A 22,379-nucleotide genomic window follows, 5' to 3' on the forward strand; every position below is an offset into this window, starting at 1 on the left:
ATCCTGCATCACCAGAGTCCTCACTTAGTCAATAACGATCTCATTTCTTTATGTTGAGAAAGAGACCAAAGAACGCACTTCACTCTCCATTTAGGTGTGGTCATATTTGAAGCAATTGCACCACTCCTTCATCGGTGAGGAGAACATCGCTTCATCTCTGAAGGTCTGTTGAATCTTGCAATTCTACTCATGAAACACCAAGCTTCACATAAAATTGAATGCAGTGGCGTTGTTCACGCAAGTTTTTCCTGACATATTTGTGCAAAACTAAAATGCCACGGTGCTCACTTACACTTCCTCATTCATCGGTCTGGCGGTGACTAGCAGCTTGTTCTGGAAGAAAAAAATGGAAAGCATGTGCTCCAAGATTACCTACATACATGCGTCAAACCATGCCTTCCTAGGTTCAAGCACGAAAAATCGTGGTCGGATACGTTTTGAACAAACCTCGTCTTTCCCCCCCCCCCACAAGAAAAAAATCAAGAGGGGGTTAGATCTGGAGACCGAGGTGGCCATAAAAAAGGGTCTGTCTCATGCAACCCATCGACTTTGTAATTACTGCACTTATTTATGTTGCTTTTTTTGTGCTATGTCGTTTTATGATACAACGCCATCTATGATAAAATGTTGAACTATATTTTAATTTATCTCAAAAACAAGTCTACGATATGATGGTACTTTAATGCAAACCGCACTTTCTTTTTACGTCAATTAGTTGATTCTTTATTAATTTTTGAAATTTGTCGTGGACTTTTCACCCACCTTCTAAAGTTCTAAAGATGGTCCGATTGACAAAAAATTTAATCAGCCTTCATAAGAGGGATGCACATTGTGCGCAACTTTTTCTGTTCACGGTAACTGCCGTTCATGGGCAGAAACTAGTTTTTATTGAGTGACCATATGAGCTGTATTTTACGGGACATTCCACTAATTTTGATCATTCCAACCTTTTCGTAAGATCTATCGTTTTTACACTCGTTTTCAATGAGGCTTACATGAATTTCTTAAATCAAAAATGGAGATTATTTTCATGACTTTTTAATTGGCACCTTTGACGATTTTTCGCCAGTTTGGCAAATTGCCTTTGACAATTTGTTTTGCCTGTAAATAGCAACTTTACTTGCGTTTGACAAATTTTTGTCTTTAAATTTCTACTTTAATCGCCTCTGACATATTCTTCAACTGTAAATGGCTACTTTGCAGGGCTTCTACAATTTTTTCGGCTCTAGTTAACAATTTAACTTGCTTTTTACTACTTTTCTACTTAAAAACTTTCTTCTGCTTTAAATGTCAACTTTACACACCGTTGACAATTTTTTGGCTGTAACTGGCAGTTGTACAGACCTTTAACAATTTCTCCGGTTGTAGTTGGCAACTTTTCTTGCCTTTGACAATTTTTCCCGGCTGTAATTATACAAATACAATGCCACAACATTCAAAATGCCCAACGAGGTGGCTGAGAAAAAAATGCCCATACAGATATGGATGTCATATATTTCTAAAATGCAGCAATCCCCAATTTAAAATGCAATCATAAAAACTGAAGACTACATATGCATGATAAAACATAATACAATGCCCACACATAAAGAATACTTATGATTGTCTTATATTCTAAGTATGGATAGCTTCTCGATTTAACCCAACATGTTTATCGTATTTATTTTTAAACGTGTCAATTGTATTTGAATTTACTACCCCCAGGAGTAAGCTATTCCATTTATTAACAAGTCTATTAAAGAAAAATTCCCTGCGACAGCACAATCTAGAATTGTCTCTTACCAATCGATACTGGTGTCCCCTTGTAAAAGCAGTCGATTGGCGGTGTACTAAAAGTTCATGGTCCATCCTATCCATCCCATTGAAAATTTTAAACACTTCGATCATATCTCTTCGACACCTGCGTAGATCCAATGTAAACATATTCAAAAAATGAAGTCTCTCTTCATAACTCAAGTCCCGTGTACCAATAAGGACACGCGTAGCTCTTCTCTGCACCCCCTCAACCAAGTCTATGTCCCTTTGTAGGTATGGTCTCCAAAACCTTACAGCATACTCCAGCCAAGGACGAACGAAGCCTCGGAAACACGGAAGAATGACTTTAGAAGAACGCGAGGAAACCTTTTCAAGGATGGAACCGAGAATTTTATTCATTCGATTTTTTTTACCACCGTTGAACAATGTTCAGAAAACCTAAGCCGCTCGTCAATGAGAATTCCCAAATCGGTGACCCTAGTTGCATCCGCGTTAGTGACACCATTCAACTCGTGTAAGAGAAACGTTAGGTTGTTCGAACCAAAATGAGCAACCATGCACTTGTCAACGCTAAGCCTCATGCTCCATTCATTTGCCCATGCTCTGGTCGTGTTAAGTTGGTCCCTAACGCATTGATTCCTGACTACCCCATCAGTTTCACGTCATCTGCGAATTTGCTAACAATCCCATCGATAACCTGATCGAGTTTATCAATAAAAAGGGAAAAGAGTATGGGCCCAAGGACACTTCCTTGAGGAACTCTACTTGTGACGCCTGTCTAGTCAGAGAATAATAATAATAACGTGATCCTCACGTATTCCCAAGAGATCAGCATGATCCGTCCAGGGAATTATTTAGTGTTAGTAAGCATCCATGCCCGAACCGGGATTCGAACCCAGACCTACACAGTGAAAGCAAGTTCCCTAACCACTCGACTGAAAGGCGCAATTCCCCGTAATTTAATGTCCCCGTAATGTCCCGTATTTTAATAGGAGAGTTATGGTCATCCAAGGTATTTTTTGTGCTGCACATATCAATACTTTTCAACTTTCGCCGGTCAGGTGGAATTCTTTGGTGGGCCCGTGGCCTGAGGTTGTGCATCCCTGCTTTATAGACTAATATAAATGGGAATATCACGATAAGTCAATATAAGCCCCGCGTTGTTGGAATGCTATTCTGAAAGTAATTTAAGATGCTAGAGTTATTCAACGCCCGCTTATATGTATCGCATGAAATCCCATCGAAATATCTTTCATGAAATACTTCACGGATCAGAGTTTTCGGGGAGAAGACATTCTTTTTTTCTTTTTTTTTCCTGCATAGCAGGGAAATAGTTTCTCTCGTGAGAATATGATAACCAAGGGAAAAAAATCGACTATTTCTTCGGCCATTTTCCTTCGTACTGTTTGCTGAAGCGACAGCCGGTGTATAAAAAGCATAAAAGATGGAGCTATTTCTTTGCAGCTGAGCAAAAAAGAAAGTTGAACCTCGTTTATAGAGATTCCCGCGGGATATTCCTTCGAATAACTTTGAATTTCTGATTCAACGGTCGAAAAAATTTGAGGTAATGGACATCAGTACAGATTTTCACTAGAAACTCGAAGCTTCCCCCCCCCCCTAGTGTGATAGGCACAATTGTAATTTCGTAAGATTATTACCAGCGTTTTACTTTCGATTCTCTCCTCTTGATAGAAACCCAGATCCACACTGTCTGGTCAAAAGAAAAGGAAAAGATCGCACATATTTTAGCACTGTGTTGGATCAACTTAAACAGAAGCTGAACAAGTATTTTGTCATGTCATTAATTTTATTTGGTTATGCAATTTTTCTACACTTAATTTTTAGCAAGATTCGCATCAATGTTTGACAAATATCCTTGATCAATGTTTGACAAATATCCTTGATCAATGTTTGACAAATATCCTTGATCAATGTTTGACAAATATCCTTGATCAATGTTTGACAAATATCCTTGATCAATGTTTGACAGATATCCTTGATCAATGTATGCAAAATATCCATGAAGAATCAAAAGAATCCTCAGACACTTCTATAACCAATGACTCTCGATTGGATTTGGTCTCTATTGGATTTAGTAAATTTTTGTTTGATCTCCGTTGGATTTAGTAGACTTGTATTTGATCTCTCTTGGATTTAGTTAATTTGGATTTGGTCCCACTCGGATTCAGTTAGTTAGGATTTTGACCGTACATGTATTTGGGATTTAGTAGGTTTGTATTTGGTCTCTCTCTTGGTTTTAGTAAGTCGCATTAGGTCTTCTCTCTTGTACGATTTTGTAACTTTGGGTTTGGTATTGGATTTATTGTGTTTGGATTTGTTCACTATTGAATTTATTGAATTTAAATTTGGTCTCGATTGGATTTAGTAGGTTTTAATTCGTCTATATATATTGGATTTAGTAGATTAGTTGATGCCGATTCATTTTCCTCGTTCCACTTGGGACCAAAAAGTTGATTCTGGTTAAGTTTCCTCAATTCTGCTTGGAACATACGCATAGGCGGAGATAGACTTGGGGGGCACGGTCATTATTGCTGGGGGGCGCGATGATGATGATGTCAATTCATATATACACGTATACATTAGATCAGTCGACTCCATCTTTGATGCTAGGGGGGAAACATTGCCCCCCGTATCTCCGCCCATAAACATACGAGTTAGTTAATGTTGATTCCAACTCCTCGATCCTACTTGTGGAGGGGGCTACAATTTGATGCTGAATCCGTTTCCTCGATTTTCATTGGCATATACAAGTTGATGCTGATTCCGTTTCTTGGATTCTACTGGGGACCTACAAGTTGATGCTGATTCCGTTTCTTGGATTCTACTGGGGACCTACAAGTTGATACTGAATCTGTTTCTCCACGATCCTACTTGGGATCTACAAGTTGATGCCGATTTAGTTTCTTATCGAAAATCGAATTCCTACCTTTAGGACCGGAAGGTTATTCGTCAATCTGACAGCTGCCCAGTTTCAGTAAAAAGGTATCGACGGTGGTTCCTATGCTTCTTAAAATTACATATTTTGCAAAGTTGAAACTTCCTCGGAAAATATGTCTCAAGAATTCCACCTCCGAGGTTTCATCCGCATCTTCAGAGGTGCAGTTACGTGTGGGTCTCTGCTGTCATGTCAATTCAGGGATCACGACGGTTTTCTTCTCACTTGCTTGAGACCTACACGTAACAATGCACTTGGAGGATTAATTTTTTCCATGAGGGACGTAAGCCTAAGCATGTTCGTAATGCTACATATGGAGCTATAGGTGTAAAGCCTGTTATAGCGTTGAATACAGTTATCTTAAGTAAAATAATAATTTTTATTATTTCCTTAAGATAAATAATAATAAATTTGAATCGAGCAAGTATCCGACTTACCTTATCCTCGTCTGTAAAATTCACGTAAAAGTTTTCGTATCTCCTGTGCAGAAGCCAATGTGCCGCCCACGAGTGCTGGTCACTCGTCACCGTCGGGTTCAAGTCCAGCACCAAATACATCCCTTTAATATGTACAGCCGCGACCAGATCCTTGAAATCGTTCATCCTCCCTAGATGAGGATCGACGTTCATGAAATCGATCACGTGCTCGTATTCAAGCGGATAATCGAGGGCACTGAAAATCGAGTTCAATCTGATTATGTCGACGCTCAGATTACTTATATAGTCCGCACGGGCCATGATTCCCCGGAAATCGCCAAACCCATCATTGTCCGTGTCCTGGAACGAAGCCGGAAATATCTCGTACACCACTGCATCTTTCCACCAGTTTCTAACTGGCTTACACCATTCCGGACCTGTGACCATCAGAACCAGAGCCAAAGTCAGTGACACGCAAACTAGGATGAACACGACGATCGATCCTAGAAATTTCACCATGCTCCATTTCTGTTTGAATTTTCCGTCCTGGAGGCTATATGCCGGGCTAGGCTGAAAACCCAAAGGCCTGTGTTGGATATGATTGCGAGATTCCGAAGACGACTTTTTCGGTGATAGTTTGAAACCCGTCGATTTGAATTTCGGGCTGCTCCCCATGAGTGGTTCACCAGCTCCTCCGTATCTCAAGAGGCGCGTTTCGGGCCTCGTTTCACCACCTCCGTCAACATAGCCATCATCTAAATCCTCTTCGCTGGATGAAGAATCTTCTGTGGACGCCAGGTTGACGGCCCCGGATTTTTCGGCGGTCTTCTGTTGGTTCTGGACGACCAATTCCTTTCCCAGCTTTTTCTTGGGACATCGGTCGAGGAACGGTTTACTCTCTTCACCGACGTAATAGTCTTCAACGACGACACCGACAACGTCTTCTTTGCCATCGGCGTTTTCGTTGCTTACGGCGCTGTAATGACCGTTCATGATGACCGAGCAATCTTTCGGTATCGGGCACTCGGAGAAGTCTGTTGTCGCGGTCATCTCTTCTCGGATGCTGCTCAGGTAAGGCACGGCGCCATCGGTGCATATGGTTCCGTTGGATATTGACGTTTTCATCTACAGATAGGAAAAACAATAAACTTTTTACTTAAAAAGCAAATATCAAAGATAGAACCAACGACAAAGGCAAATGACAAGGGAATGACACGAACTCCTAACGCGTTTCGACACACTGTGGGTACCGTTTTCAGAGGAAAATATAACTAGAGCCGAACTTGGTTAATTCGAAGCTGAAAGGGACAGGAAAAAGTTCGAGTTATCCAATTCATCTACATAAGATAACTAGACTCTCGCAAAAACTCATAAAAATTGCATACAAATACAAATGCAAAGGCCACAACAGGCAAAATGCCCAACGAGGTGATTGAGAAAAAGATGCCCAAAACAAACATGGATGTCATACTTCAAAAATACAGCAGCCATAAAAATGCATTAAATGCTATCACTAACTATGCCAATTTTCTTTTCGTTGCAACTAGTGTCAATATAACTATTGCAGGGTTTTAAAAATATCATGAAAAAAAAAAGGAATTAACTTCATGGATTAACATTTTTCCTCTGCAGAGAAATCTGAAGAGAAAATTGTTTTTATTCGTGTGGGCTCCCTCCCACCCCGGTCCTTGGTAATAGTGGTAATAATTGTCTTCTGAAGACAGCATCCGTTGTGTGTCGACGGCGTCCAATGTGTGTATTGTGTGTTACAAAAACTTTTCAAATGACAAATCTGAGAAGTCATTAAAAAAAAATCATATTTTTTAAATGCAATATTAACTGGTACGTTTGGCTTTGAAGTTTCAGCATTTACCGACAATGATTGGGGAGTTTGGGTTCACAATTTATGATAACGTAAATTAAATTCAAAGTTGTAAAAGTTCTGTAATCGTCAAAATAATAGTCAAAAATTTAATTGTTATTTATTTTGTATAACTTTTAAGCCAATCAAAACTCGCCAACGTAGTAATAAGTTTGCAAGAGATAGTGATTTTATATATTTAATGTCTCGATATACACGGCTTGTACAAATGAATGACACGATTTTAAAATTTTCTATTTTCAAAACTATTACACATAATATAAATCTGTGATATATAAAAAGAAAGAAAACATTCAAAGTTTTTGTTTTAACATCAATTAATAGATGGCAGCACTTCCGTAAAAAACAGTGACGCAGTAATTGACTTAACCATCCTTTGGTTGTTTTTTTCAGTTACAAATTTCAAATGCACGATACGCAGAAGTAGTGGAAACAACCTTTGCACATATTCTGATACACAAAAACTTATTTCTCTCGTTATCACAATTTTTAATTTCAGACTTTGCGTTCTACGGTAGTGCTGCCATCTATTGAGCAATGTTGAAAAGAAACTTCGAATGCTTTTCTTTACTTTTATGTATCAAAGATTACATTATGTGTGTAAAGTTTAAAAAATATATTAAATGAAGTCATTCATTTGTGCAAGAACTTTTTGGGATTGAAAATATATTTCGAAAGTCGATGGTTGCAAAGATATCTGCTGTGCAAACAATTTACGACAGCCTGTATTTTACGTCTATGCTTCAAACCCATCCACGCCGCTTAATTTCATCACATCGGATTTTCGGGGTTCCTGATAACAAAAAAACAATTCATAACTATATATGCGTTAACCATTTTGTGTCTTTGTTTGTGTTTTCTTCGTTCTCGTGAGTTTTACTTAGCGTGTTTTTTATTTTTGGGTCATATTCTCTGCGGTGTTTTCTTTATTGTTCTAGATTGTGTGTTTAATTTACTCTCTAGTTTGATTTTGGCACCAAATTTTCTGCACATTATTGGCTTTGCGAGATAAGTGGGTTTTTTTCAATACTATTATTGCTCTCAATTTTTTTTAATTTTCGTTGTGTATATATATTCGATCGACTTAATTTTTCTTTCTCGCTCTCATTTCATTTGGCCGCTGTGGTGGTCGAGTGGTTATAGTGACGGACTCGCGATGCGAGGATCCGGGTTCGAACCCCACAGCGGTAGTCGGCTGAAGTTGGTTTTCTGTGGTTCCCAACTTCAAGGCGCAAATGCGAGCCGATCTCCCCGTTAAAAAGTCTCGCCACAGAGAGCAACAGTCCTACAACGATAAATCATTCAATCATAAAACTTCACTCATAGTTAGAAAAACTGGTGGCAGATGGCAGCACTACACATAACAAGCATTACAGAGAATCAAAAAAAGAAATTCACGTCAGGTTTCACTACACGTACACGCACATTCCCGCGTGTACCGATTCGTTGGGGGGGGGGGGTGCATGTGTGGTATAGCAGTAGAAGGTAGGTCCTCCAAAAAAAATGGCTCGGGGATCCATGATGTTCTTAAGTCAGCCACCTCGTTGGGCAATTTGCCTGTTGTGGCGTTGTATTTGTATTTCATTGTACTTTAGCCAGGTTTGTGTTTTCTCCGCTTCTTTGATATAAATTCGTGGATTTTTCGGACGTTAGTGTTAGCAAACAGTGTATACTTTTCCCGGGTACTCTCAGTAGTTTTTTTATTTCCACGTGGGCCTATGGTTTTAGTGGTAGTGAGTAGAGATAGTTAACTAATTCGAATAAGTATAAATTGTACTTTGTAGCTTAATACTTTTCTTTGGGTGTGTTGTGTTTTTATATACATATATATATTTTCTTCGTGATTTAGTGTTGAGCAATTTTATTTTATTTAATTTCTTGGTACAATCTTTTACGTATATTTCACACTGTAATGTATTTTACGTTATTATAATTTCCTGTTAACGTCTCTCCTATTTTTTAAGTATTATTATCTAATTTTAGCAATAGTGTTAGTATGCCTCGACCTCGACTAGTGTTGTGTAGAGCTTAATTTAGTGAAAAGAAAAGAGCATTCGTAGAGTATAAAAGTAGACGAGGTGACCTATCATTGTTTACTGATAAACGAAGAGCGTTAAAGAAAACGATAAGGGATAGTAAAAAGGAATCTAGGTTGGTAGATAGCATTGCCCCTCTGACCCAAAATCATTTTTTCGATACGTGAATAATGGCTGTAAGGGGACAGTTGGCCCCCTCTCGATAGGAGGGTCTAGATTAGAGAGCAATTTAGGCATGTGTAGTGCTTTAAATGACTTTTTCGCGTCGGTTTTTAATGGAGATAATGATATTCAATATACGGGTGTTGCATGGCGTAATAAAATCCTTGACTATGTTCAAGTGGAAGACGTAGAGGTCCTGAATCTTCTAAAATTGTATCTGCAAGCCAAGCACCAGGACCAGATGATATCTATCCCAGGGTCCTCAGGGAATGTGCTAATGAATTGTTGGGACCAGTCGCACATATATACAGGAATAGTGATGCTGAAGGTTCCGTCCCAAGGGATTTCAAACTTGCTAATGATGTTCCGATATTTAAGAAGGGTAGTAGAGAAGCTGTGTCCAATTATCGTCCAGTGAGTTTGACGAGTTTCCTCTCGAAAATTTTGCAAATTATCATCAAAAGGCAGTTTGTGAAGTGGATAGACGAGAATAATGTATTGTCGGATAATCAGCATGGGTTCAGGAAGGAGAAGTCATGTGTAACTAACCTCCTTTGCTTCTGTGATCACGTGACGAAGGCTTTGGGTAAGAGCAAAAATGTAGATGCTATTTACCTTGATTTCCAGAAGGCATTCGATCGGGTTCAACATGGTAAACTCTTGAAGCGTTTACACGAGATTGGAATTGGGGGCAACTTGCTGAATTGGATAGAATCGTGGTTAAGAGATAGGTCGCAACGAGTTATGGTGAACGGGGAATTCTCTGGTTGGACGGGCGTCACAAGTGGAGTTCCTCAAGGAAGTGTCCTTGGGCCCATACTCTTTTCCCTTTTTATTGATAAACTCGATCAGGGTATCGATGGGATTGTTAGCAAATTCGCAGATGGCGTGAAACTGATGGGGTAGTCGGGAATCAATGCGATAGGGACTAACTTAACAGGACCAGAGCATGGATTTGATTTGAGTGTTCAGCATTTTCAACGGGATGGATAGGATGGATCCTGAATGGTGTCGTAGGGAATTTTTCTCTAATAGGGTTGTTAATAAATGGAATAGCTTATCCCCGGAGGTAGTAAATTGTAACACAATTGACACGTTTAAAAAAGAAATACGATAAACATGTTAGGGTAAATCAAGAAGTTATCCATACTTAGAATAAGACAACCATAAGTATTGCTTATGGGCATTGTATAATATTTTATCATGTGTATATATTGTTTATAATTTTTGTGATTGTGTTTTTAATTGGGTTGCTGTATTTTTGAAATATATGACATCCATATTTTTATGGGCATCTTTTTCTCAGCCAGCTCGTTAGGCATTTTGCCTGTTGTGGCGTTGTATTTGCATATCCGGGAAAAAAAAAATTCCTGGTTGTAAGACGGAATGACCATATGTCCCGTTTGATTTAACCGTACGAATGAAAACGGGAAAACTCCGTTTCTCATTCCCCAATTACGGGTTTCAGAATGTCAAATCGTGAAGTTTTTTTTCAACTGCTCTAAAAGAATTTTTTTCTAGAGAGAGAGAGAGATAGAGGGGAACTGTGTGTCTCATGTGTAATGCGAATTACGAAACTTTTTAAAATGGACGTGCCTTTAATATATATCCCTTGTGGGTCTTCCGACCGAGGAATTGTCAATGGGGTCAGTTAAAAAAACTTACCATGAGCTGAGGAAAGTAATTTTTTCTTTTTACCTCACACATTCCTTCACTACAGGAAAGCCATTGCGAAAGTACCGTTACACGTACACATTGATCAGCGATTATTACGACCCGATTCGGACATCGTGAACTGAGTACCGAAATTTTTGTCAACAAGGGAGCCTTCTGACCTCCTACATACTCTTGCAGATTTATAACGATAACTTTTACGGGAAAACTAAGCCTGGTTGAACTTAGCTTCAAAATATGCAGAAAAAAAAACTTTCGACGAAAAGTAATTGACAGCAAAACCGAAGTCCTAATCACTGTAAACGTAGTTTTTCTCGTTTTATGATATCCGTCCGTTCCGTTCTTTGCAAAAGTGATAGTAATACCCGAATGATAACATCATCCGTGAATTTAATAATCGGCGTCGACTGTATTATATATGTATATAGGGTGTTGCCTTGAAGTGGCGACAAGTTAAGAGGGGTGATATTAACCATCAAAAGGAACAAAAATTGCCATGGAAGATGCTGTCGCAAACCACGTTTGTCGGTGAGAATCACAAGAATACTTATACAGTGACGTCGAGTGGGACAAAAAGGACAATAATATAAAAAAAACACATATTTGACAGCATGATTACAACACAACCTGTGGTGTACAAAATAAAGTACAACAAAAAGTGTACAAAATAAAGTACAACAAAAAGTGTACAAAATAAAGTACAACAAAAAGTGTACAAAATAAAGTAACAACAAAAAGCGTGCAAAATAAAGTACAACGAAAAGTGTACAAAATAAAGGACAACAAAAAGCGTGCAAAATAAAGTACAACAAAAGGTGTACAAAAAATTAACCCATTCGCATCATAAGCATATATATGCGCGGAAATTTCCTTTCCATTATCACCAAAGCGCATATATGCGCGCTAGTTTTTTATGCATAAGAACAAAACACTAGAGCGCATAGCCATAGAACGCATGCACGCAGTCATAGGCGGTGATACGGGGGTGCGTGGGGGGGAGGGCATTGCCCATTGCCCCCAAGCGTCAAAGGTGGAATCGACTGATCTAATGTATATATTTATAATCATATATGAGAATTGACATCATCACTATCGTGAGCCCCCCTCCCCCCGAGCAATAATGACCGTGCCCCCACAGACTTCCAAGTTCATCTCCACCAATGCAAGCAGTTAGTGGACAGTGATGAATATAGTATTTTTCCGGGTAAAAGCAATAATAAAAAATTTATAAAAATGGAGGAGTTTGATTCAAATAGTAGTGAAGAAGTAATTAGACCTACAAAACATAGACGTATTATTGCGATATCTTCTGACGATGACGATAGTGATCAGAGTGTAAGTAATTTTGAAATATTTCTAACTTTATACAATAGAAAAAAATTTTGGTGATATGGGCCAATTTTTCACTTTTTCGAATGATGCAAATGGGTTAAAATAAATAAGTACAAAAACCATTCACTAGACAGCATGATTGCAATACATCCTGTGCAGCACAGTCCAGTGACGGAAAGTAGACGAAGTGAAATGATTACAGAAGTTGTTCGAAGTTATTATTGTATTTCATTTTGTACACCACGGGCTGTGCCGTAATCATGCTGTCAAAATAAATGTTTTTTCTACTTGTTATTGGCCTATCTGTCCTACTCGACGTCACACCCTTTCATAAGTATTTTTGCGATTTTCACCGACTAAACGTGATTTACGATACCATGTTCTACGGTAATTTTTGTTCCGCTTGATGCCTTAATGCCCTTTGAGTTTTTCGCCACTTCAAGGCAACAAACACCCTGTAAGCAGTGTCCGGATGTTGATAACACTTGTATTTTTTTTCTGTTTTACATTTTTCAATACTTTTTCACTTTTAAAACATTTTTTTTTCAGATTTTAGGGCATTTTTAGCATATTTTTACCCCCTTTTGAAATTTTTTTCGAAATAAAAAGTATTCTACAAAATTGGTTTAAACAAAAAAAAACCATTACTTTTTTATCATTAAACTTTTATCTTCCTTTGTAGATGCAAAGTTAAGGATCAATACTAGGTAAATTTTATATTTAGTAAAAAAAGTCCATATCTGGCGACACTTAACCAAACAATAAATGAAAATGTATTCAAAAAATTTTGTTCCTCTATATATATTATTTTTTTTGCACCTTATGGAATATTGAAGAACTGAGGGATGACGATAAGATCAGTCTCTTCTGGCTCCCACCATTCAGTGCTTGCAGAAAAGTATGGAACTCATTGATGCTATCGATAAAGCCAGTGTGCTAAAGTGGGGTAGGCCCGAATTTGCTGTCTTTCCTTTTTCTTTCAAACCGAGCACAACTCAGGTCTATCACCACCTATAGGCGATTTACTACCTAATGAGTTGTGCCGGAAGTGTAACTGTGTGTGTACCTAACAGTCTGAGTGCATATGTAGTATTTTGTTTACTTTTTCATTACTGCCATCTATATTTCAGAAGTGAGTGATGTGTTGAATTACATTTGTACTGTTTGTAGGTCTGTTGCTGTCTGTGGCGAGACTTTTTAAAGGGGGGATCAGTTCGCATTCTCGCCTTGAAATTGAACACCACAGAAAACCAACTTCAGCCGAACACCACTGTGATAACGGGGGATTCGAACCCGGGACCTCGCGACACGAGTCCGTCACTATGACCACTCGACCACCACAGCGGCCAATTTGCTATCGTGAAATTTGAAAAATGGTGGAGGGGAGGGGGGGAGTGAACATATATTGCCTGTAGAAAAACGTTTTATACAAAGGTTTTCAACAGCGGGCTGATGCGAAGATATATTTTTGGAAAGAGAGAAAATTCAACTGCCCCTGCGAGGGGAATCGAACCCACGTCCTTTCGCATTCCGGGTGAACGCCCTACGAAAGGACGTGGGTTTGATTCCCCGCAGGGGCAGTTGAATTTTCTGTCTTTCCAAAAATACATCTTCGCATCATCCAGCTGTTAAAAACTTTTGTATGGATAGCGAAGAGTGACACCATTGTCGAAAACGTTTTATGTCTTCACGGGAACGTCTAAAAGTCTTGAAACTGTGAAAAGAAATTAACACTGGGAGTGTAACTGAGATCGCCTTTCCAAATATCCCCAGTAACATCTGTTGATGCTGAAAGAAGTTCATCTTGTCTTTTCAGAAACGTCTATTTTGTCTTTAGATGTCCTAACACACCTGTAAATTATGAATTGTTTGTTTGAAAAATTCTACTGGCATTGTTTTAATGAAATCTAATGTTCACAATGAATGTGATTTTCAATAGATAATATAAGAACCTTCAGTCAATAACGACTGGTTTAGTTTCTGGAAAAATTTGGTTTTGGTATTTTGACAGTTTTTTTTTTGTCATTTTTAGGGAATACTTTTAGTTTTAAAGGAATTTTTTCGACTTTTTTGGCCATTTTTTTATGGTCACGTTTCAGGATTCTTTAAATCAACAACATCCGGCCTTGATAATACAAATACAAATACAAATACAACGCCACAACAGGCAAAATGCCCAACGAGGTGGCTGATAAAAAGATGCCCATAAAAATATGGATGTCATGTTTCAAAAATACAGCAACCCCATTAAAAATGCAATTAACACAAATTATAAACAATATATACACATAATAAAATATTATACAATGCCCATAAAGAATACTTATGGTTGTCTTATTCTAAGAATGGATAGCTTCTCGATTTACCCCAACATGTTTATCGTATTTCTTTTTAAACGTGTCAATTGTGTTACAATTTACTACCTCCGGGGGTAAGCTATTCCATTTAATAACAACCCTATTAGAGAAAAATTCCCTGCGACACCATAACCTTGCATTGTCCCTCACCAATCGATACTGGTGTCCCCTTGTAAAAGCAGTTGATTGGCGGTTTACTAAAAGTTCATGGTCCATCCTATCCATCCCATTGAAAATTTTGAACACTTCGATCATATCTCCTCGACACCTGCGTTCATCCAATGTAAACATATTCAAAAAATGAAGTCTCTCTTCATAACTCAAGCCCTGTGTGCCAATAAGGACACGCGTAGCTCTTCTCTGCACCCCTTCAATCAAGTCTATGTCCCTCTGTAGGTATGGTCTCCAAAACCTTACAGCATACTCCAGTCCAGGACGAACTAAGCCTCGAAAAAGCGGAAGAATGACTTTAGGAGAACGCGAAGAGACCTTTTTGAAAATGAGACCAAGCATTCTATTCGCTTTTTTGACAACCGCTGAACAATGTTCAGAAAACCTAAGTCGCTCGTCAATGAGAATTCCCAAATCGGTGACTCTAGTTGCATCCGGGATAGTGACACCATTCAACTCGTAAGATAACCATGGGTTGTTCGAACCAAAATGAGCGACCATGCACTTATCTACGCTAAACGTCATGCCCCATTCATTTGCCCATGCTGCAATCTTGTTTAACTTGGTCTGGAGCAACTCCCTATCGCTTTCATTCCCGATTACCCCCATTAGCTTCACATCATCTGCGAATTTGCTAGTAATTCCATCGATACCCTGATCGAGTTTGTCAATAAAAAGTGAAAAAAGTATGGGGCCAAGGACACTTCCCTGAGGAACTCCACTTGTGACGTCTGTCCAACCAGAGAATTCCCCGTTCACCATAACTCGTTGCGACCTATCTCTTAACCACGATTCTATCCAATTCAGCAAGTTGCCCCCTATTCCAATCTCTTGTAAACGCTTCAAGAGTTTGCCATGTTGAACCCGATCGAATGCCTTCTGGAAATCAAGGTAAACAACGTCTACATTTTTGCTCTTACCCAAAGCCTTAGTCACGTAATCATAGAAGCAAAGGAGGTTAGTTACACATGACTTCCCCTTCCTGAACCCATGCTGATTATCCGACAATACATTATTCTCGTCTATCCACTTCACAAACTGCCTTTTGATGATAATTTCCAAAATTTTCGAGAGGGAGCTCGTCAAACTCACTGGACGATAATTAGACACCACTTCTCTACTACCCTTCTTAAATATCGGAACAACGTTAGCCAGTTTCCAATCTCTCGGGACGATACCCTCAGCAACACTACTCCTGAATATCTGTGCGACTGGCCCCAACAATTCATTAGCACCTTCCCTGAGAACCCTGGGATAGATATCATCTGGTCCTGGTGCTTTGCTTGCACCTACATTTCTTAGAAGATTTAGGACCTCCACGTCTTCTACTTGAATATCGTTGAGGGTTTTATTACCCCATGCAACACCCGTATATCGAATATCATTATCTCCATTAAAAACCGACGCGAAAAAGTCATTGAAAGCACTACACATGCCTACATTGCTCTCTACCTTAGAGCCTCCTATCGAGAGGGGGCCAACTGTCCCCTTACATCCATTATTGACGTATCGAAAAAATGATTTTGGGTCAGAGCCAATGTTATCTGCCAACCTAGATTCAACTTCCTTTTTACTATCCCTTATCGCTTTGTTCAACAGTCTTCTTTTATCAGTAAACAATGATAGGTCACCACGTCCACTTTTATACGCTCTGAATGCTCTTTTCTTTTCAAGATAAAGGTTCCGCACGCTATCCGTGAACCATAGAGGGTGTGATGTACAAACACGCTTTTTTAGAACAAAGGGTATGACGTCGTGCAAAACAGAGGACAGCTTCGTACTAAATTCTTCCCATTGACTTACCACCCCTACTGATTGCAACCGGTCTTTGAAAACTTCCGCTAACCTTCTTCTCAAAACATCAAAGTTAGTTCTCCGAAAACAAGGAACCAGTCTTTTGTTATCAACCTTACCCGAGGAAAAGTTACAGTGAAATCTGACGATACGATGATCACTGGAAGAAAACTCTTCCCCCACCGAAACATGTTCAACTAGATCCTCAGAACTAGTAAGAACTAAATCCAAAATAGCAGTACCCCTAGTGACTTCTGATACATGCTGATACAAAAAATTTTCGAGCACCAACTTAAGAAAGTCTCTTTCATACTGATTTCCAGATGAAAGGTTTTCCCAATCAATATCCGGGTAATTCAAATCCCCTAGTATGAGAACCCTCTTTCGCTTACACATGTAGGAAATTTCATCATGCATTTTGGCAATGTAGTTTTGATCCCTATTCGGTGGATTGTAACAAACCCCAACAATAAGCTTAAGACGTCTTTTGCTCTCAAGTTCAACCCATATGTTTTCAATATCACTTCTCTGCACGTTACACTCTCTAGCCTTCAAACAGGATTTCACGTATATCAACACTCCATCCCCTTTCCTATCAGATCTATTTCTCAAAAAAGTATCGTATCCTGAGATGTGTAAGAAAGATTCATCCCCATCCTTTGCCCAAGATTCTGTAATGGCTATAAGATCCAAGCCCTCCACAACTATCATAGTTTCTAAAAAATCTTTCTTATTACCCAAGCTCCTGGCATTTATTAACACACATTTTAATTTGCCCGGTGGTTTGTTGTCAATCGAGAAGCCATCCAAGTCAGAGGTGGGTAATTTCAAGTCAGTACTGTTGTGATTATCATTACCTAACCCGCATTCCCGACTACGTGGTCTGGGAGTAAAAAACCTGACCTAAGACTATCGTAAACCTCCCAGACCCCCTCTCTTATTTAGATGGATCCCATCCGAACGAAGCCACCTATCGGTAAATGCGGGAAGCTCCAAGAACGTGACCCCAAGTGAGGAGCAAATGTCCTTCAGGCCTATATTGAATTGGTGGATCCTACTCCTATATCCCCTACTACCCCTTGGCAGCACTGGAATCACTGCCACATCTGAACCCCCCTCCCTAGCGGATAATAGTAAATCCCGGTATTCTGACAGAGACTCACTAATATTCGCTCCTACCTGATTTGTTCCCACCCACAGAATCACCCGCAAGGGCAACTTTCGGCGATGAAAAACGTCTCGAACGTTGCCAATCTTCCCCCCAGGAAGGCAACAGCGCTCGAAACCCCGAAAATCCCTACACACTCGGTTCCCAAGTTCCCTAACCATAGAATCGCCGATGATTAAACCCCTATCACTATCCCCCTCTACCTCATCCACGACCACCCATTCGCCCTCTAAAATGTCGTTGTTCGTGGAGATTGCTTCTTCATCAACAGGTGGCTCGACGACCAGAGGCTCCGTTATAACCGGGCCCTCTAGCACCCTAACTTTTTCCCGTAAAGCTTCGACCTCGAGTTCCAGCCTTTTCCTAACCAAGCACCCTTTACAATTGAAACTATCAGCTACTATACCCCTAGACCAGGGAAACCTCCCGATAATATCGTTTTCAAGCTTATACCTCTCGGTAACGGACACTCATGGGACCGAAACATCTGTTGTTCACGGGGAATATCCTTAGCCAGTAAAATAAATTGCAGCCCGTGACGGAATTGAAAAAGTATTCGCTAACGGGGAGTGTCCGTTATGGGCGGTTCCACTGTATCAGAAACTTCAACTCTCCCCAGAATGATTAGATTGGATTCCATTTGGTTTCGGGGGCGTAAGGAAATTAAGGACGTTAGTAGCTTTTCCACCGTCGTGAATCAAAATGAGTCCCTAAAAAACGTGAATCTAATTTTTTTTTTATTCCATTCGGAGAAATTTCGGGAAACAAAGAATAGAAAAAAACAGCAAAAACTCAATCAATCCCTCGAGTAGCAGCAGCATTACTGAGTCCCGCCACCCCGTGAATAAATTCCATTTCCCGAATCCAGTTACAAAAATATCAAAAAATGAATAGATTTAATTATTCTATCACAAAAGGATATTTAAGAAACTATTTCTGGAATTTCAACGACCGGAATCGAATCGAGACAAAGACAAGGTTTTTCCGCTAATTACCGCCATCTTTTTGTTCCCTTGAAAAAACCATTAATGGTTTTTTTTCTATTATTTATAGTTTCAATCGAATTAATTTTTTCCAATACAAAAACACTGAATTAAGATGGGGTTTTTTTTCAAATTCCGTGTGCATACTTTTTCCAATTTTAATTTTTTTTCTTTTATATAGATTTTCGTTTGTGTAAGAAATTTTTTGGTGCCAATTAGGGCTCTGAATATGCTCGCCATTAGTATAATTTCCGTCATTGAATCATAAATAGGCTTAAACTAATTAATTACTGACGGATGGCATTCGGAAAGTTGGCGTTTGTTGTGGAGTTGTTTTCTTTTATTTGTGAATCGCTGCTCGAGATTTTTAAATCCATAGCAGTGTTCAATATTTTTGCAGCTGCGGACCGGCGAGAATGTGAGAAATAGTTTACGGGCAAGCAAAGAAAAGATAAATATGGAAAACAGGAAATTATAAATAAAACTAAAAACAGGAATCATTTACGGACCGACAAAAATAAGCTAATGATAAAAATAATCGAGAATCGACTGAAGATAAGAAACAAGAGAGATGATTTGCAGACCAGCGAGAAAATAAATAAATGAGAGAAATAATTTATAGAGAGAAAAAAAAATCAATACACATGAGAGAAAGGATTTGTGCGGGGAGACAAAAATAAGTAAATAAAAGTAATAAGAGTAATAAATGGGAGACGTAGTGTGCGAATTGGCGAAAATAAATAACTGTGAGAAATTATATGCGGACTGGCAAAAAGTAAGTAAACGTGAGAAATGATTTGCGGACTGGCAAAAAATGAATAAGCATGAGAAATGATTTACAGACCGGCAAAAAATAATCAATTAGGAGAAGTCATTTGTGTATCAGAAAAAAAATGTGGAATAATTTGCGGTTCAGAAAAAATAAATAAATAGGTGAAATAATAAATAAAAACATTAATTATTTGCATTCCGTCAAAAATAAACAAATTGGGAAAATAATTGAGAGCCAAGCAGCAAATAACTAACCAGGTAAAACAATTTGCTGAATGGCAAAAAGTAAATATATAAAGAGAAACAATAATTTATTGTTAAAAACAGCGATTATTTACAGACTCACAAAAGTAAACTAATGGAGAAAACAATTGAGGAACAATTGAAAAAAACGAATTTGTGGACCGGTAGAGAATAAATGAGAGAAATAATTTGAGAACCAGCAAAAAATACGTAATTGTGACAAACTATTTGTGTGTCGGTCAAAAATAAATGATTTGCGGACGAGCAATCATTGATTATCATCATCACGAGAAATAAGTAAATTGGAGAAAGAATAGATAAATTGGAGAAACAATTTTTGCGGGACGCCAAAAAACAATTAAAGGGAGAAATGATGATCAAAAATGAATGAATAGAAAAGTGAATTTGTGTTTCCCTTCTGTTGTGAATCACTGCTTGAGATTTTTAATTTTAAGTCCAATCACTTTTAAGTTAATTTTAAGTCCATATTAATGTTCTTCGACAGTTTTGTAACTGCGCTCTGGCAAAAATTGGAGAAATAGTTTACGAACAGGTAAAAAAAAAATAAACCGGACAAACAATGAATCAAAAAGGGAATCATTTACAGACCGACAAAAATAAGCTAATGGAAAAAATAATTGAGAATCAACAGAAGATAAGTAAACACGAGAGAGATGATTTGCGGGTCGGCAAAAAAAAAGAAATAAATGAGTGAAATAATTTGAAGACAGACAAAACACGAGAAAGGATTCGCGCACCAGCAAAAAAGAAGTCAATAAGAGAAATTATAGGTAAATGGAAGAAGTAATTTGCGGATCAGCGAAAATAGATAACCGTGAGGAATGGTTTGCAGACTGGCAAAAAATAAGCGAATAGGAGAAGTAATTTGCAGACCGGAAAATAGTAAAAAAATGGTTAGAATAATTTGTGGACCGACAAAAAAAGAGTAAATGGGAAAAATAAATGAGAACCAACAGAAAATAAGTAAATAGGGAAGATAATTTGTGGACCAGTGAAAAATAAATAGAGGACAAATAATAATTAAAAACAGTATTCATTTACAGACTAACAAAAATAAACTAATGGAAAAAATAACGCAGGTTTGCGATGAAAAAGCTTTCTTAAAAATAATTAGTGTTTCTCATAGCTTTTTTTGGATGATAATTACTGGTGAAATAATGAAAAAATTCCATCACGTGCAGCTTTTGAGACAGCTAGCTTCCCATACTAAAATGGGAAGTGGGATGTGTTTGGTCTTCAACTCTTTGAATCGACCTCAACGTAAGCTAGAAACTCCAGCGAGAGCCGGAGTCGAGCGTCATAATCGTGTGGAAGCAACCGCTGCACAAGTGAAAGTTTATGCGGATAATATCGGAGGATATTCCGCATGATCTTATAGACAGTTGAACGTGGCCTACCCAGCGCCTGTGCTACACGCCTGACACTAATGCTACCAAGAGAATTTGAAGCTCTGTCCTCTTCCACCTGAAGCGAAACCTCCTGTACTGCGTCTGTAGAAACGTCATTTTTTTTTTCAGTTTATAGACTGAATATCGAGTAAAATATACTTGATATACTTGAATATTTTTGGTGGTTCCCCCGATACCTACAAGTGCTTAGGTCCTTCAAACGTCTTAATCCGGCCCTGAGTGAACAATAACTGAGTGATAACATTGTTTAGTAAAAGTACTTTTTTAAAGTTTAAAAAAAATAAAAGATTAAAAATTTTTAAAAATGATACATATTTAAAATAATTTTAAATATTTAAATTTTTAAATAATTTCAAATATTTATATTTTTAAATAATTTCAAATATTTATATTTTTAAATAATTTCAAATATTTATATTTTTAAATAATTTTAAATATTTAAAAAGAAAAAATTAAATTTTTTAAATTACATTTTAAAGTTATTAAAGTATGTAGTCAATTAAATATTTGTAATGAACGAATATAATTCGTTACGAACGATATATTCGAACAGAATGGCTTATAATTTTGCTCCCGTAAGTGGCCGTTGTTGACAAGTTTTATTGTATAAAATTGTAAATTAGGGACAAAAGGCAGTTAAGGTTGCTATATCTCCATCTCAAACGGAAACAGAGGGATAGACGTAAGTGGGTACATCATCAGGGACCTTCATATGGTGATTTTAAGGGTATTTATGGCAAATAATAAAAAATATTCCGTGCAAAATTATCTTTAAAAAGCAGCCAAAGATGCGGACGAATTCGCTCCGCATCGTGTGAACAGCCCCGAATAAACCTATTGTCAAAACTTCTATGTGCGGATGCGATGCGGAGCCCTCACTTAGGTTTTGACACATGCGGACGACGTCCGGACCCGCATGAACATTTCCTAGGTGCGGGGAAATTTCGGCTCGTCTGAAAGGCTCAGTATATTCCAATTGTTAAAACTTCTTCCGGGCCCGCGTCCGTATCCGCATCAGCTCCGTGTGAAAGGGGCCTTAGATGCTGAAAAACTGTTTCATCCGCATTTAACGCAATTCTTTCCCAAATTTCCTCCGCGTTTCGAATTCGAATATCTCTGTGAAAAATTCAGAAACATGTAATATTTTTCCCACACTGTATTTTGACTCTCAAAACTGGTACAGGGTAATTTTTGAACGCCAGCTGAGCATTCTTGATATCGGAATCATACCTCTACGACGGACGGTTGA

At 38.3% G+C, this 22,379-nt stretch overlaps 1 protein-coding gene across 1 annotated transcript in view; it reads right to left on the reverse strand.

Annotated features, from left to right (window-relative positions):
- LOC149063723 (maltase A2-like) overlaps positions 1-22,379 on the reverse strand; it is a 61,831-nt gene that overhangs the window by 20,728 nt on the left and 18,724 nt on the right. The window contains exon 3 of the mRNA XM_089255892.1: positions 5,149-6,252. Within this exon, the coding sequence (XP_089112018.1) occupies positions 5,149-6,252 (1,104 nt within the window). The remainder of the gene's footprint in view (positions 1-5,148; positions 6,253-22,379) is intronic.

This window comes from Pholcus phalangioides, unplaced genomic scaffold (genome assembly GCF_987345545.1).
Source record: "Pholcus phalangioides strain wild (caught in Gottingen) unplaced genomic scaffold, Ppha-v1.0 ptg000172l_1, whole genome shotgun sequence".
In the NCBI taxonomy this organism is placed as follows: Eukaryota; Metazoa; Arthropoda; class Arachnida; order Araneae; family Pholcidae; genus Pholcus; species Pholcus phalangioides.